The 16,302-nt window shown below is 53.8% G+C and overlaps 7 protein-coding genes across 7 annotated transcripts; 3 read left to right on the plus strand and 4 right to left on the minus strand.

Annotated features, from left to right (window-relative positions):
* M409DRAFT_49538 (uncharacterized protein) lies at positions 1-4,311 on the minus strand (the record flags this gene model as incomplete). The annotated part of the gene is made up of 1 exon (XM_033811267.1): positions 1-4,311. One exon carries the CDS (start codon positions 4,309-4,311, stop codon positions 1-3), a length of 4,311 nt encoding a protein of 1,436 aa, XP_033673928.1.
* A 391-nt stretch (positions 4,312-4,702) lies between these two features.
* M409DRAFT_62669 (uncharacterized protein) lies at positions 4,703-7,008 on the plus strand (the record flags this gene model as incomplete). The annotated part of the gene is made up of 2 exons (XM_033815271.1): positions 4,703-4,919; positions 4,979-7,008. The coding sequence occupies 2 exons, from the start codon at positions 4,703-4,705 to the stop codon at positions 7,006-7,008; spliced, it is 2,247 nt and encodes a 748-aa protein (XP_033673929.1).
* A 189-nt stretch (positions 7,009-7,197) lies between these two features.
* M409DRAFT_62670 (uncharacterized protein) lies at positions 7,198-8,403 on the minus strand (the record flags this gene model as incomplete). The annotated part of the gene is made up of 2 exons (XM_033815272.1): positions 7,198-8,260; positions 8,387-8,403. 2 exons carry the CDS (start codon positions 8,401-8,403, stop codon positions 7,198-7,200), a joined length of 1,080 nt encoding a protein of 359 aa, XP_033673930.1.
* A 379-nt stretch (positions 8,404-8,782) lies between these two features.
* Positions 8,783-9,427, plus strand: M409DRAFT_16992 (uncharacterized protein; the record flags this gene model as incomplete). Its single annotated transcript, XM_033803855.1, has 3 exons — positions 8,783-8,872; positions 8,937-9,009; positions 9,081-9,427. 3 exons carry the CDS (start codon positions 8,783-8,785, stop codon positions 9,425-9,427), a joined length of 510 nt encoding a protein of 169 aa, XP_033673931.1.
* An 889-nt stretch (positions 9,428-10,316) lies between these two features.
* M409DRAFT_49542 (uncharacterized protein) lies at positions 10,317-12,302 on the minus strand (the record flags this gene model as incomplete). The annotated part of the gene is made up of 1 exon (XM_033811268.1): positions 10,317-12,302. One exon carries the CDS (start codon positions 12,300-12,302, stop codon positions 10,317-10,319), a length of 1,986 nt encoding a protein of 661 aa, XP_033673932.1.
* Positions 12,303-12,742: 440 nt separating this feature from the next.
* On the minus strand, positions 12,743-14,362 carry M409DRAFT_62673 (uncharacterized protein; the record flags this gene model as incomplete). The annotated part of the gene is made up of 1 exon (XM_033815273.1): positions 12,743-14,362. One exon carries the CDS (start codon positions 14,360-14,362, stop codon positions 12,743-12,745), a length of 1,620 nt encoding a protein of 539 aa, XP_033673933.1.
* A 318-nt stretch (positions 14,363-14,680) lies between these two features.
* On the plus strand, positions 14,681-15,559 carry M409DRAFT_35369 (uncharacterized protein; the record flags this gene model as incomplete). Its single annotated transcript, XM_033810383.1, has 1 exon — positions 14,681-15,559. One exon carries the CDS (start codon positions 14,681-14,683, stop codon positions 15,557-15,559), a length of 879 nt encoding a protein of 292 aa, XP_033673934.1.
* Positions 15,560-16,302: the final 743 nt, after the last annotated feature.

Here is a 16,302-nt window from a genome sequence, read left to right on the forward strand (position 1 = left end):
TCAGCTCACAACTGGCGCCAGCATGCCTTCCAATCCACTCGCCCCTCGAATCGCCATTGCGACGTGAAGCGGCACTAGTTGCATATCCTCACGTTCTAAACCCTTCGCTTTCGTCAACAACGCCAAGTTGCGATACAGCTTCAACAGCTCCCTCAATGTCAGTTCCGCTTGTCGAATGCTACCTTCGTCCACACCACCAGTGGGCTTGACCTGAATCGTCCAATGCAGACCAATTCCCAGGCTTGGAAGCCCCTCGCTGGGAGTCGCTGAGGAGCTGGTAGGCACTGACTCGGTATCCCCTCGCTTGAAGATAATGCCATTAGCCAGACCAGTATTAGAAGCCAGATGGGTCAGTTTAGGCGACAGCAGGACTCCCCACGTCTCGTCCGTGATGTCCGTCAGATGAGCGTCAGGATCGTTCTCCGCGATAGAAGCAGCCGTCTCACTTGGCGCTGGAGTCAACGGCGCATTCGCAAGGCCGCTGACATCTGGAGAACTCGTGAAGTTGTTGCCTTGCGGCGTGGATGCTGGCGTGAGGAAGGCCGAATCCGGAGCGTCTTTTCCAGTTGCCTGGTCGCTGGCGGCAGCGGGTGGGAAAATCTGAAGCGCAGAGTCGATCTGTGCCGATGACATTGTTACGCACAGAGGTTGTGGCCTCGGCTTCGTGGCGAGAGCTCGCCAGCATTGAGAGGTCGCACGATCGACGGGCTCTGGCGTGAGTATGAAGATGCGCCACATCACTTGCCTCGCAGCCATGATCTCCCGCGTTCGCTCCCACACATCTTCAGCGACGTCGGCGAAGGATCTCCCGCGTAGGCAGAATGTGACAGTAGACTGGTGCTGGCCAGTGCTGTCAATCCAGCCTGCGGTCAGCCACTGCCTATCTCGACTGATAGCATAGGCGACGTGTAGTACAGACCCTTCGTGCAACAGATCGCTCGGAGGCTCTGCAGTGAGTTGAAAGCCAATCCTCTTCGGTGCTGTGCTCGCCAACTCAACCGAGGGAGCGACGAGTATAGGAAGCGGCGAGAGATTTTCGGAGAGCTGTGTCGAGGATGAAGGTGGACATCGATCATATACCTCTCGCGCCAGCATCGCCATTTGCTTCGCGTCTCGCACGACAAGCGAATCCAGGGAAGCGATTGCGTCGATGGGAATCACCTGCAGGACTATGTCTCCAAGGCACTGGTTCCTGCGAGCTTTGGGTAGATTGTCTCTGTAGGCCTTGAAAAGCAACCAGAAACAAGCGCAGAGGTGCTGGAGTGTCGCCCTGTCCTGGAAGGGGTTTATCATGTAGATGACAATGGTCTTGTCACTCTCATCGAAGCTGATCGTCGACAGAGCCTTTCCAAGCTCTGTGGATGCAGCAGCATAGGCTTTCAAAGCCCCTCCCAAAGAGACATCGTCGCCAAGTTCTACGGGTGCCATCCCATCTTCGTAACTATCCAGCTCGTCCTTCTCCGCAGCATTGCGTAGGTAAACATGCGAACCAAGTTTGCAACTTTCAAACGCAGTGCCTATATCGGCGACATATTGTTCAACCAAATGCTGCAGATCTTCATTCGCGGGAAAGAGGGAAAAGGCACGCAGTTTCTTGGGTCCACTTGCAGGGCCGAGACCAAGAGGCTCCCAGAAGGACAAGCTAGCCGGTAGCATCTCCCAATTGTCTACCCCTCGCTGGATCTTCACGTACGGAGCAGTCAGAGGGAAGTAGTCCGGGCCTAGCATCATGCTATCAGAGCGCTGTGGAGGACGCGGCTGCCCTTGAGGCGTTTTGCCAGGGTTCGGTCCAGGTCGCGGCGGTGGCTCTCTCGTCAAAGCGACCTTGCCCAGATCACACACCTCGGAGTCTGGCAACACGCTCATGAGCGCACTTCTCAGACTTGTTTCCGAGCCACCAAGTATAGAGAAAGGACCTGTCGAATGTGGATCGTCGTTGCTGAGATCTTGGGGAGCCGTATGCAGGGTAGTGATTGCAACTTCGCAAACGATTTGTGCGATGCAAACAAGATCGTCTTTTCGAAGGTCGTACACATCCTCGATGTAAGGCATGGGAGTGGCGCCGGAGTTCACAGCGTCATTACGCTCCAAGGGATCGACTCCAACTATGTTCCTGCCATGGACTGGTTTCTTGCGGAGCTGAGTGGTATCGAATGCCTTGCTGGAAGCCAAACATTTCTCAAGTATCTTTGCCACTGTCGCCGGTGAAATGTCATCGTCGGTCCTATGCTCGATAGATTGAGACATGTCAAGCCAAGCGAGTGAACCCGCAGAGTCGTGGTCAATGTAGCGCTTCCGCTTTTTGCTGTCCCATGGTAATTTGGGAGGAAGCTCTGCTTCACTTTCACCGGACTCTGACTCAAACGAGTCTTCCTCGCTGTCACTTTCTTCGTCGGATTCATTGCCCCTCCTTAGCATTCGCGACTTCTTGCGAGTCGATGGAAGGTTGATGTCAGGTTCGGTTGGACGGTTCTCGCCAGGTTTCTCACTGCCAGTAGGAATCGTTGCGTCGGCGTACTTTGTTCCCAAGTGCAGGCCATCTCTAAAAGCAATTGGACTGAAAGTACTCCTTCTGCGGCTACCCTCAACATTGACACTATTCTGTGCTATGCTTGCCGGCACAGGGGGCGGTAGAAGTCGCTCTCTTATGCCGAACGGGCTGAGTGGTTTTTCTGGCTCCAAGACATGCGTCGCAGATGGTTGCTCGTCCTTGGGAGCGTCGTCAATCTTTACTTCCGCATCCAAAGGCTTCGGCAGCCCAGATCCTTCGGCCATTGTAACACCTCCAAGTGGAGGCTCAAAAGTGTCCTTGTCCATGTCCACGGACAGAGGCATTTCAGGCTCTGTAGCCATTGCCTGATCACTACTGTCGTTCGTAGCTGGTACTGGGGCCTCTAACATCTCGATATCTGCCGGAGAGGGCGCAACAGGATCATCATCTGGTTCGTCGAAAAAGCTAAAGTCGGCATCACCAACTTCATGGTCGCCAAACTCCATCTCTCCCACATCTCCAAATAAGTCTTCCTGCCCCATCTGATATGGTTCTGGTTCGGCAGACATACTGAATTCATTGCTCTTGAATTGGGTTTCGTCAATCGTTGGCAGAAGATCACTGCTGGCAGGCGCAACCTCCGCTTGTGTAATGGAGGGAGTGTTTACTGCATTGATATTAGGCATGGGCTGGCTTTGCGTGAGACCATCTGGAGGTGTCGGATATATTCCAGCCATCGCCGCTTGTTGTTCCAGATTGCGTTGATTGAAAAGAGGCGACGTCGCGAGACTCGTGTCATTGACGGATTGAGGTAGAGAGGCGGGGATAGCAGGGCCAGATTCGATCGAGTCGTCTAAGCCGTTGACAGACGAATCGATCTGGCCAACCTGCTGGGCTGCACGTTCCCGAGCAGCAGCGCCCAAGAACCACTCTTCAGCTGTTGCGAGAGGATTTCGGAAGGACGCATCATTGGTCGCTCCAGTGAACCAGGAGCGCCAGTCATGAAAGTTCAGACCAGGCATGGGTATTTTTTGCCCGGATATGAAGCAAAGTCGTGCTGGCCATTCGAAAGCGTCGTTCGGTGGGTCGTCTTGGAATTGTATTGCGTGCCATGGCTCATCATCATCCAGATGAATACCTTCCGTACGGAGTGCATCCTGGACGTGCGAGTACCAGTTTGCACCAGAGACAGTGGTCTTCACATCGCCGTCGTCAGGCACTGTTCTTGCGAGTCTGCCAAAGGGCGCAATAAGTACATCGAGGTTGTTCCTCACACGTGCTAGATCAGCTGGAAACCACTGGGAAGATACAGATTCTGGAACCAAATAGAGGGCACCGGTTGGGGCAAATCTCGCGTGAAGTTTCATGACAGTACTCTCCAGACCGAATGGTTCCTCGTCGTCGCGGCTGCAGTAGATCCAGGTCCATGGTGCCACATGAATACCGGTGCTGTCCTTGGCTAGGCGGAAGGCGATCGCACGCTCGATGGCATCCAGTAACACGTCTTTCACAGGTCTTCTGCCACTGATCTGATTCGCGCCATACTCTTCAATCTTGCCCTCGTCTCCCAAGAATAGGCTATCGTAAGATTTCAAGACTTCTTGCTGTTCCTTTGTCACATCTCCAAAAACCCAAAGATCGCTTTCTTGACGCGAGCACAGGACGTTCTGTTCTCGAAGGGATGCAACGGTCTCTTGTGTATATTGTCGCCATTCTTGGCTGCCGATCTGATCACCCTTCCAGCTGTATAGAAAGAATCGCGTCTGTCCTAAGTTCTCCACCACGTGAACATTCGAGGAGCAGAGTTTAGGGAAATCCATCGTTGTGGGCAATGCTCCTTCGCGGTCAAGGGACGTTTCGATGGTGAAATCGTCGCCGCTGTTTGGTGAATGAGGTGGAGACTGTGCGCATCGATGTTATGTCGGCGTCGACTTTCTGGTAAGGACAGTGGTATGGGTCGAGTTTGGGGTATTCGGATGTGTAAAGTGTCGTCACGCAGCTGTACCTTATCACGCTGCGGTGAGGTGATGTTAACTTTCTTCTGCCTGAACGCCTGGCTCCGGGTCTATCCGGAGCTCCGCCGAAAACGTGGAGAGAGAAAGCTTAAGATCCACCTTTTGATTGCCGAAGTTCTCCAAAATTTGGGCCAGGATTTGCGCTTCGTTCTGCGTTTGTTCTTCGCATACCAGCCAAGACTCGAAAAATGTCAAAATGAAGCTCAACAACAAGGGGACGGTCCCCGTGTACACCATCGCGGGCGCGGAGACTGCCCGACCTCTACCAGAATGGCTGGCTCGGAAACGGAAGCGCAGTCTGAAGAAAGACGCTGAGTATGCGAACCGGGTCGAACTGCTGCAGGACTTCGAATTCGAAGAAGCCAGCTCCTGCGTGCGTGTGAGCGAGGATGGCGAGTGGGTGATGAGCACCGGTAAGTCCAACATATCGAGGGAAAAGCAATATATGACTGATCGCTGACAGTGTGAACAGGCACATACAAACCGCAGATACATACCCACTACCTCCCACACCTATCTCTATCTTACGCTCGCCACACCAACGCCCTAAACCAGAAATTTGTATTATTATCCTCCGATTATAGCAAATCATTACACCTTCAATCAGACCGATTCCTCGAATTCCACACTCCTGGTGGACTCCACTACTCAACTCGAATACCGCGGTATGGACGAGACTTGATTTACAACAGAAGGACTGCAGAAGCACTCGTACCCGCAGTGGGTGTAAACGCAGATGAAAATGGGGAGGTGTTCAGGCTCAATCTGGAAGTTGGGCGGTTCATGAAAGGATACGAGGTTGACGTTGGTGGCGATGACCTGAATTCGTTTGGTGGAGGAGCGCTACAAGGAGGTATCAACGCAGGTGCTGTGAACTGTGCTGCAGTCGCGGATCAGAGTCATGGCCTGCTCGCTTTCGGCACATCTATTGGCACAGTCGAATTTTGGGATTCAAGGTCAAGAAATCGAGTCAGTGTCTTGGGGCCTCCGACGTCGACATCGGAAGCGGATCTGGACATTCGACCGGAAATTACGGCTCTAGCATTTCACCATTCAGGACTGAATCTGGCAACTGGCAACAGCAGAGGCATAGTCAGAACGTATGATCTTCGATCACCAGTTCCGTTACTGGAAAAATCACAGGGCTACGATCAACCGATACGGACACTCTCCTATTTAAACTCACCTCTTGCATCGGGCAAGATTCTCAGCGCGGACAAGAAAGGCATCAAGCTTTGGGAAGCCGAGTCCGGTGACTACTGGACTGGCATCGAACCAGTTGTGGATCTCAACTACGTTGAATGGGTACCCGACAGTGGCATGCTGCTCACAGCAAACGAAGGCCGACAACAACATGCCTTCTTCATTCCGCAACTTGGACCTGCTCCAAAATGGTGTGCATTCTTGGACAACCTAGTCGAAGAAATGGCCGAAGATGAGAACGACCCAAACGCCTTCAAGTCGAACGGTGCATCCGCAGGAGAAGTATACGACAACTACAAGTTCCTCGACATGAAGCAGCTGCGCGAACTCAGCTTGGATCACTTGATAGGGACGACCAATCTGCTGAGGCCCTATATGCACGGATATTTCGTTGCGCAGAAGCTGTATGAACAGGCGCGACTGCTCACGAATCCGGATATCGCCGAGCAGCAAAGGCAGAAGAGCATACAGGAGAAGATCGATAAGGAGCGCGAAAGCAGGATCCGAGGCAGCAAGAAGGTGGCTGTCAAGGTCAACAGGAAGTACGCCGAGAAACTTGCCGCCCAAGAAGAGGCGAACCAGAGAAGAAAAGCACAGAGAGTACTCAAACAAGGCGGCGACGAGCCACAAGCACAGGCGACTGCGACGAAGGACCAAGAAGGTGCCGAAGAGAAACCAGCGGAAAAGAGTTTGCTGGACGATCGATTCAAAGCCGTCTTCGAAAACGAAGACTTCGAAATCGACGAGGAAAGCCGAGAGTTCGCGCTACTCAACCCATCCTCTGTACCAGACGCTGCCGCTCCCAAGAAGAGAGGTCTCACAGCCGTCGAAGAGGAAGACCTGGACGAAGGTCGCAAAGGCAGTTCAGACGAGGACGATGAATCAGAAGACGAGGCGCCGTCACGACCACTCCGGAAACCACACGAGTTCGCCGACTCGAAAGGCCGTATTGGCTCGACATCCTACAAGAAGTCCGGCAAGGAGCGTCAAGAGCGAGGCCCCAAGATGCGTGTATCGTCTTCCACACAAAACGCCCAGCCCCAGCAGCGGAGGGACAGATCGTTTGGTGATCTGGCATCTTCTCTACCAAGCCGGCAAAGAAAGACTGGTGGAGGCGGGTTTGGTGACGACAGACCGTTTGGAGAAAAGGAGATCACGTTTGAGCCCTCGAATTCGCAGAAGAAGAATCGGCGGGCGCAGAGCAATGGAGATGGCGGTGGTGGGGATGACAATGGGAGGAAAGTCTCGAGAGGGAAGGAGAGGAGAAGTGCTTCTGGAAACGTGTTTAGACGGATGTAAAATCAATAGAGCATCTGAAAGAAGCCATGTTCGTCGTCTCGGCGACATCCACCGTCCTTGTAAGATGCTATATCAATGTCCATGTCAATCCACCAACGCCGCGCTAAAACCAGGGTATCATCATCCAAAGCAATAATCATACATGCCCGCCCACGCTATGCAACGCAACGCAACGCAATTACAAGCAGATCAAAAGGGATCTTCCATCTTGACATCTGTCGCCGCGACCTCCGCCCTTGTGGTGCTCAAGCCCTCCGGCTCCTGTAATTTCTCCCTCTCAACAGCCTCGTCGGCGACCATAACGCCCAACCCGCTAAAAGCCTCGCAAAGCGCCCTGCCAGTGAAGCTCGCGATGTCGTAGCCGCCTGCAGAAATGAGTACGTCTCGCTTTGCCTCTTGCAGTCCTTCCCAGACGTAATCGCCTTGCAAAGCAAAGTATCTATGCTCAAACGTCAAGCCGCCGAAAGGATCCACAGGCGCCTCGGGCTCCAGTTTCGCCTTCTTGTTCTTGAGGCCTTTGATCACAAAACTGCTGCTGCCGTTCCTGGCGTCCGCCGCTTGCAATTGTGATTGTCTGTCGGCAGCTTCTTGCTTATTCAGACGTTTCTTCAGCTGCACGGCCGCGCGCTCCTTCTTGACCTCCTCCGGATCTTGTCCATTCTCTAGCCTTCTGAGCATGTCCTTTCTTGTCGCCTCAGCCTCTCTCCTCTCCTCGATCTCCTCTCTCCTCGCCTCCTCCCGCCGCCGACGCGCCTTTTCTCGCTCGGCTTTCTGCTGCTCGGCGTACTGCATCTGCTCCTGCTGGGCCAAGGAGGCGTTCTCCTTGATGGCCTCCCTCCAATCATCTTCATGCTTTTGGAATCGTCTCTCTGTATTTTCAATGTCGATTTTGTGGACAAGGTTGAATGTAATGTCCTCCACCTCGTTCAGATAGTCGTTGTACTCCCGTAAGCTATCAAACTCCTCCTCTCTCCGGTTGAAGACCTTAGCCACCTTCTTCCTGATATCCACCTCTCGCTCCACCTGAATGTCCTCAAAAGTCTGCCTCCTAAACCTGTTCTTCCTCAACGTCTCACTGCACCCCTTGATCGGACACGGCGCAGGCCCATGACTGAATATGCGGTCCACGCAGGACTCGCACATCTTGTGGTAGCATACCGGGTTGACGAGGAATTTGAGGTTGGGGTTCATGTATTTAGTGGATTTGCAGACAGGGCAAACCTCTGTCGCAAGGGGATCAGTATGGGTGCTGCTGTAGGAGAGGGACATGCGATCCATCTGGCGCGTGGGTAGCTCACCATCTTGTGGCGTGAGGAGGGAGTCGGCTGTTGGCCGCACTGGACCACCATCGCGACGGGCGACTGGCGATGATTTGTGCTGAGCCAGACGCGACATGGCGGCGGAGATGGTGTGTTGGTGTTGAGAAGTAGGTAGCTCGTCGGTCGAGGTGCAGTAGTTGTGTGGACGTCGGCTCTGGAGGCGGACGTCGGGCAATGCCGGCGGCTGGCTTCTGCTGGGCTCAAGGGACGAGATCGTCATGCAAGAACTTTTTATCGCTGCCATCTACCAACGACCACCACAGCATACACCCCACGCCGGTCATTTCCACACGCCTCCGCCTTCGCATCGGTTTCGCCTGATCACGAGTGTCGCCAATTCGATAGACCCCGTACAGCAGCAGCAGCACCCGTCGGCGACCTATACACCTCCCCCGTGGCGATAACCCCCCTCTCCGTCCGTCGCATCTCGATTTCGACCTCTACATCGCACCGCTATGGGTGAGCGAGGGCATGGCTTGGATCACTCAAGAGATCCGTGTCCCTGGGTGGCACTTTCAGATTTTGGTGGAGCATTCTGTATGGGAGTACGTCTCTTGAAAGAATAACGCACATACGGGAGACAATGGCACTGACCGGTATCTGCTGTAGGCAATAGGAGGAGCAGTATGGCACGGTGTAAAAGGCTTCAGAAACTCACCGTATGGTGAGCGACGGATAGGAGGTATGCGCACAGCTTCACAAGTTACCATCTTGGCCCAGCTTCAGATCAAAGACTAATGATACCTTCTACAGCCCTCACAGCGATAAAAGCCCGCGCTCCAGTCCTCGGTGGTAACTTCGGTGTCTGGGGCGGCATGTTCAGCACCTTCGACTGCGCCGTAAAAGGCATCCGCAAGAAGGAAGACCCCTGGAACGCCATCATCGCCGGATTCTTCACAGGAGGCGCCCTCGCCGTACGAGGAGGCCCACGAGCGATCCGCAACGGCGCCATCGGCTGCGCCATCCTCCTAGCCGTCATCGAAGGCGTCGGCATCGGTTTCCAGAGAATGATGGCCGAGAACACGCGGTTAGAACTCCCACCTCCGCCTCCCAACTCGACGAGCTCGGCAGGAAGTGAAGGGCGGTTAGCAGCTGCTTGACTACCTCGCCTCACTGTTCGTGCCTTGGAAATGGCGGAGTTGGGGCTCATCTGCGCTTGATTTTGTTGAAAAATGGATCAAAAAAGACAAAAGAAAAGATACAAGCTACAGTCGCTCCCTCAAAACAACCATGATCTGCTCAAGGGGAACTTTGAGCAGTTCACGAACCGGTCATTCCCAAGAATCGGGTGCAAGAGATTTTGATAGAACAACACGGAAACAGGCGAGGCGTTTTATCACCACGGATCGGACTTTTTTTGAAATGTTGCGGATGGGTGATGTGGGTCGGGTTTGATGGGTGGGTGGGTGCATAGCGTTACGAGCGTGCTGCATTCACACGGAGTTCCAAGATACTGGAAACGAGAGAACACTACACTCTACCTCTATTCTATCACAAGCAGGAAAGGGCAATATATCTTTGCCTATCCTCAAGCGATAGACCTGTATTATGGAAAGGGAGCCAGACACACACTTCTCGCGTCGTCGAGGAGCTGGCTGGCGTAATGTACAAATCTTTACACAGCTTACCTCGATAGATTATGATGATGGCGCAGTTTCAACAGTAGTGCGAGGAATGTGCGATTTGGGTATTTCGTTACATCTAAGGGCGCAGAGTTGTCAGGGGTCATTCAATCCCGCACGACTGTTATCAGAATCGAGGCCGCCGGGTCAGAGATCCCTAGCACTCACTGTAGGACCGCTTCTGAAGTGTAAGCAGCACGGAGAACAGGCTGCCGCACTTAATGAACGGTCCACCATTCAGACAAGATCAACGAAAAAGGGGCGATGATTTGCAGCGAAGAGAGTATTTCAATATCTCATTCCAGAAGATATCCGCAACGCTCTATGCAAGGGGCGTCCTGTCGTTGGGGAGGAGTAGTACTCTCTCTTAACTACTCGACGGCTGTATTCTCGCCGCCTTGAATCTGCTGACCTTCTTCACTTTTCCGTCGCGCTCCTCCATCAACTCGCCTATCTCGTCTTCGTCGGCTGGGGCCTTGAAACCACCCTGCTGGCGGATCATCTCGTTTCGACGGCGGTAGTACTCGGCTGCCAGTTCCCTACGCTGCATAATGGGATCGGACTCATCGGCAGAGGGCGCGTCGGTACGCTTTGGCGTTGGACGCTCCACGAGAGTATCGGCCATGATCGGTCCTCCAGAAGCTTCGTCCTCCATGACAACGTCCGAGGAATTCGAGTCATTCGAGATGGGTGCCGTACGAGCTTGCGTGAATCGAGACGTGTTGCGCTCTTGTGCAGTAGGACCTTCGAACGATGCGGTACGCTCTGTGACAACGTCTGCAAGAGGAGCTGTATTCTCGCCTTCCTCATGCTTTGCCGCTTTGAGTGGCGGTGAGCTGGGTTCCGCAACATCGAGAGCGTCCGCAAAGCTGACTCGTTTCTTGCCAGCAGTTTTCTTCTCGCCGTCAGAGCCCACACTTGAAGTGGAGTTGCGCTTCTCGCGGATGACCAGACGGCGGACATCGCCCGTATCGAGGTCGGGATCAAGACCGGTCAGTTCCTGTTCGCTAGGCGTGGGTCCCATATTGCCAATAAGTCTGCGCTCCAGCTCCTGCATCTCCTTGTGGTAGTCGTCGCTTACAACACGCTTCTTGGTGCGACCAAATTCGTCTTCGCTGTCGTCTTCGGATTCTGAGAGGCCGCTAGTGTACGGAGTGTCTTCGTCCTGGTACTCTGAAGAGGCAAAGTCGGAGGCGGACGCAGATTCGTACTCATCCATATCACCTTCATCCAAGTCCATTTGCGCAACGACATGGCCAACCTCGTGCAAGTGGTAGTCCAGCATCTCTCTTCGAATTCGTGCATCTTCTTCCGACTCATGCTCCGGGATGACAATGTGCGCACCGACTACATCGTCATCGTCGTTGAGTTCGTGGACTTTGTCACCTGGTTTGAACGTTCCGCGAAAGTCGTTCTGTATGGCCGTGGTGGAGTTTGCCTGAGCGTCTGGTGGTACTTGTGCTGGCTCTGCTGGTATTTCTTCGACCTGGGTTGAGAATGAAACCGAACGAGTGTCGGCTGGTGGTGCGGCTGGCATGACTGCAATCTTGTCGTTGAACGAGACTGTCTTCTTGCCATCTTCTGATTCCTGTCGAATTGGCTCTGGTGATGGCTTCGTGTCGGCTGTGAATGAGACTGACTTTTTACGGATGGGAGGGCGATTTGGTCCGATATCATTCGCAGTGGAGTTACCGTTGGTTTGTGGTAGGTCGCCTCGTTTATCGAGGTTGACTATGGCCGGCGGCAGGGTGGATGGTGCAGCACCTTCTGAGCCGTCATCATCGGTGTCTTCGATGGCAGACTTGCTGGATGCAGAGTCGCTCAATTCGGTTTGAGAGACACCTGCTTGCCGCAAAGCATCCACAATTTTGGCAGTCGAATCTTCGGGATGGGACAAGCTTGAAGAGATCACGTTGCCATCGTCATCAAGCTCCTCGTGAATCTCAGTGAGGGGCAAGCTACCGCTATTACCACCATCGCGGTTGGACGAGACAGAGATGAAGTCAAGTTCTTCGAGCTTGGCCTCGGCATCCCAAAACTGACGTTGGACAGTCTCGATGTTCTTCTGCACGTACTCCTGACGTCGTGCCACAACGCCAAGGATTGCTTGAGCCCCCCGAGGCGATGGCGTGTCGAGGCCAGCGATGTCGCGAATTTCCTTTTCGTTGACGATGTCGCCGTTGTAAGTCTTGCTGAGGGTCTCCAGGTCTAGGTCGTCCGAGTGGGTCTCAATCTCTTCTTTGAAGCCTTCCAGTTCGGCCTCGGAGGTTTGCCAGTATTTAAGTGAAGTTCTCAGAATCTGCAGCTGCTGTTCGAGTGCCTGGCGCTGCTGTTCGAGCCTGAGTAGGTCCATGGTTGGTGGAGAGAGAGATGGGTAAGTGTGAGGAGGAGGCGAGGTAAATAAAGTCGAAGAAGAGGATGATGTTGTTGTTGCAGGGTAAAGGCAAGGCAAGCACGCTAGCAAACGGGCCGTGCAGGATTTAGGTTTGAGCCTCTCGCTCACGTGCCAGGCTTGGCGGTGGACCTGGTGTGAGTGGTGAAACGTGGACGAGTGACGGAGTGCAAGGGATGCAAGCAAAATTCTTGCTCAAGCAACCTGCCTTAGTGTAGTTGATTGCAGGAAACTACAAATGCTAAAACGCTCCAACCACCACGAAGCTGCTGCGAGCTACGTGCAAATTCATTCACTACTTCAGCGCCAGTCAAGCCTATTGGCGACACGAATCCGTCACTATCGTGAGAAGAAATCCCACAACCACGCTTTGCCGGTCCTCCCCCAATGCCGAAGAACGACTACTGCAGCAGCGGGTCGCGGAAATGCTTCTGGTTGTTGGCCTTCTTGTTCAGGTTCCACTCGTACCTCGCCTGCGCTCTCTGTTGCTTCTTGATGTCGCGCTTCTCCACTGCTCTCACCTCTCGCTTCTTTGCATCGCTCACACCGACCATGCCAAGACCACCGTTGGCACGACTGACCAGTTGTCGGCCACGTGGTGCTCCGTCCTGGTCGGCTTCCTCAGTCTCTTCGTCATCTGCATCAGAATCGTGCCGCTCGTCTTCGATCATTCGCTGCTGGGCACGTTCCTCGGCTGATGGGTAGTTGCGCAGATTCTGTCGGAAGTACTTGTTCAGGCTACGGTGTCCTGCAGTGCGGCCTGATGGAAGGTGCAATTCGTAGTCGTCGTAGTACACTGCATGCGAGCCCTGATGAGCGTGAGAGTGGAAGCCGTCGCTGTTCTTGTGTGGTCTGCGATCCGTATGCGAATGGTGACGGTGCAGCCCAAGCTTCTCGTACTTGGGAGGATGGTCGATGGGCACTGATGTGATCTCGTCTGTTGGCACTGACGACACCGTGCTGTCACTCTCCCAGCCCTCATCGTCTTCCTCCATCTCCACGTCCTCGCCGTCCTCGTTCTCCATGGTCGTCTTCACCGCACGCTTCACACCTAAGCTGACACCACCTGCTGCTTCATCCTCCTCGCCTTCCGTGTCTTCGTCCGAATACGTTGATCGGAAGTCGTAGAACTCGCCCACCTCCATTTGCTCATCCTCTGTGCTGTACGCGATCATGCAATGGCCCCTATCCCGCATATGCGTTTGGACACCAGTGGCCGTGTGGACGGACTTGTGGCAGAAGATGCACTGGTGCAAGACCGAGATCGTCTCGCTGAGATAATTGATGAGACCAGTCAGGTCGACAAGGAAGTCCTTTTCGGGGATGAAGAAGCTGTGCTGTCGCGACATGTGGTGTACGTTTAGGGCCATGGTGGGTGAAATGTAGTTACAGAAGAGACACTGGTCGAGATTAGCTTTGTGCTCGTAGTCTCCATCTTCTTGGTCCTTCTCGGCGGCATGACCATTCGAGTGGGTGGAGCTTGCAGCTGGTGCTGCCGATTCCTCGATACCAGCATTTTCCATGTCTTCTACCAAGTCGTCGAGTTCCTCCTCCGTGATGTTTTCACCGTTGATCGTACTCGCAGCTGTACTTGCGGTGTCCAAAGTTTCGCCAAGAGTGAATGTTGAATCTGCCAGGCTGTCCGTCTCCGCACCATCTCTTCGAGCTGACAATCTTGCGGCCAGCGTCTTGTGCTTCTGACTTCCCAAGTGATTCAAATATGCCCCTTCGCTATAGTACGTCTTGTCGCAGGCCTCGCATCGCCTCTCGAAACTCGCTCTTGCGGCTGTGGCTGCAGCAGACGCCTTGTTTGCCAGTACCTTTTCGGCGAAGATTTCTGATGTGAGGGGCGGGAGAGATGCGACACGGCGCTTCAGGTTATAGCGGTGCCAGTCCGATTGCATGTGGGTTCTCTGGAGGTCACTCGATCGGAAGGCGACCTGGCAAGTGTTGCAGGTAAACGGATGGGCAGAGCCATTTTGCGTGGCGGGCGGTTGTTGGCTGTGTGCGAGAGTGGCCATGATTTCGGACTCTTCGACTACGCCAAATCAGTGTCAATGTGGGTGTTTATGATATTGTGTTCATCCAGCGGTGGCGAAGGCTTTTCGGCGTGGGCAATACTTCGGCGTCGCAGATAGGACAAGAAAGTGTGAGAGAGGGACAGAAGAGGTTTCTCAGCAAGTGCGATGACGCCAGACGCAGGGACCACTCGCTTGCTTCCGAGCGCTCGTGGCTGGCTTCCCAAAATATCTCCTTCGTCCACTCACAACTTACGCCCTCTTGCACTCCAAGCGCGATGAAGATTTCGTGATCGCCGTGACCTTCCATCAGCTGGCAACATGCAAGGCTTCAACCAGGGGCGGTATGTCCCTCCAGAACTCGAGGGAACTACGACTGGCAACAAGCTTCACAATCGAAGAACACCCGGCACCTTGCGTAAGGATGGCACCCAGACTGTGCGTTTCGAGATGCCGTTCGCGGTGTGGTGTCACACGTGTAAACCACATGCCATCATAGGACAGGGTGTTCGCTTCAACTCGGAGAAGAAGAAAGTGGGCTACTACTACTCGACCCCAATATGGAGCTTCCGCATGAAACATACGGCTTGCAGCGGTACGATCGAGATCAGGACTGACCCTAAGAACACTGCATACGTGGTGACAGAAGGTGGCAAAGCTCGGGACTACGGCGAAGCGGAAGATCGGGTCAGAGAAGGCGAGAATGGGGTGCCTATCTTGACAGCTGAAGAGCGAGAACGAAGGCGAGACGACGCGTTTGCGCAGTTGGAGGGAAAGGCTGAGGAGAAGGCCCAGGTCAAGGACAACACGAAGCGCATCCAGGAGCTTTACAGTGCCCGAGAGCGCGACTGGGACGATCCGTGGATGGCCAACAAACGCGCGCGAGATTCTTTTCGAGTCGAGAGAAAGGCACTCAAACGCGAAGAAGATGCCGATGAGGCTATAAAGGATCGCATAGGCACCGATATTGATCTGCTACCGGCTACAGCAGAGGACAGTGCTCGGGCCAAGCTGGTCACCTTTGGAGAAGAGGAAACGACGCAGCATAGAGACGAGGCAGGTTCCAGGCCCTTATTTCGAACGCCTCTCACTCGAGTGTCCAAGTCGAAGCCGTCAAAACAAGCCAAAGACAGTCGGAAGGACGCCCTACGTCGACAATTGTTGTCGAACACCCGAGCTACTCTCAATCCATTTGGATAGTGAGGAGAGACGTATTTTCTTTAGCGCGGCGTTCTGGACTTTACCATGGATCAAAGATACCCCCTGAGCATTGCTTGATATATTAGATGGTTTGAAATTGCAAGAGCCTATTTTGCGCCAGGCAAACTTCATCTTTGTGGACTGTTCAACGTTCTTCTGACGGACGAGGGTGAGAATATCGGGCTATGCTTTCTTTTGAACAAGACCAGACAAGCGTTGCAAATGATCGAGGCTCTTGTCTTCGTGTTGTGGCTGGTGGAAGGTTTGGGACCAATATATGCCCCAGACAACCAGACAAGCCTCCAAAGCATCGGAGAGTCACATGAAGACAAGAAAGCTTCCCTCCATCCTTCCGGTAAGTTGCCGTGAAAGCATTTGGTGGCCAATGGCAGCTCTCGGCCAGCGACTCCGCTCATCTTCGCACAACGGAGGATGAGGTATTATTCCCATTCAGCCGACATCACCCGAGCATGTTTCGACGGCACAGCTGTTGGTAGTTAGAACAAGTGCCCCTGAGCATTGTTGGTGCTAGCAAATAGTGAAGGGCTGTTGTTGTGAGAGGTAGCCTCGGCAGAAACGTCAGAGTGCACAACGTGGGGAGAGCAAGGGCTAGGTTGTGCTCGAGGTCTCGTGAGTGTGAGAGTCACACACTGACCTTGACCTTGATGTTATTCACTCTCTTCGACTCACTACCATTGGCCCTCTTCTCTACCCTTCTTTCTTCTCTGCCTGATTGACGCACC

Source organism: Zasmidium cellare, assembly GCF_010093935.1.
Source record: "Zasmidium cellare ATCC 36951 unplaced genomic scaffold M409scaffold_2, whole genome shotgun sequence".
Lineage (NCBI taxonomy): Eukaryota > Fungi > Ascomycota > Dothideomycetes > Mycosphaerellales > Mycosphaerellaceae > Zasmidium > Zasmidium cellare.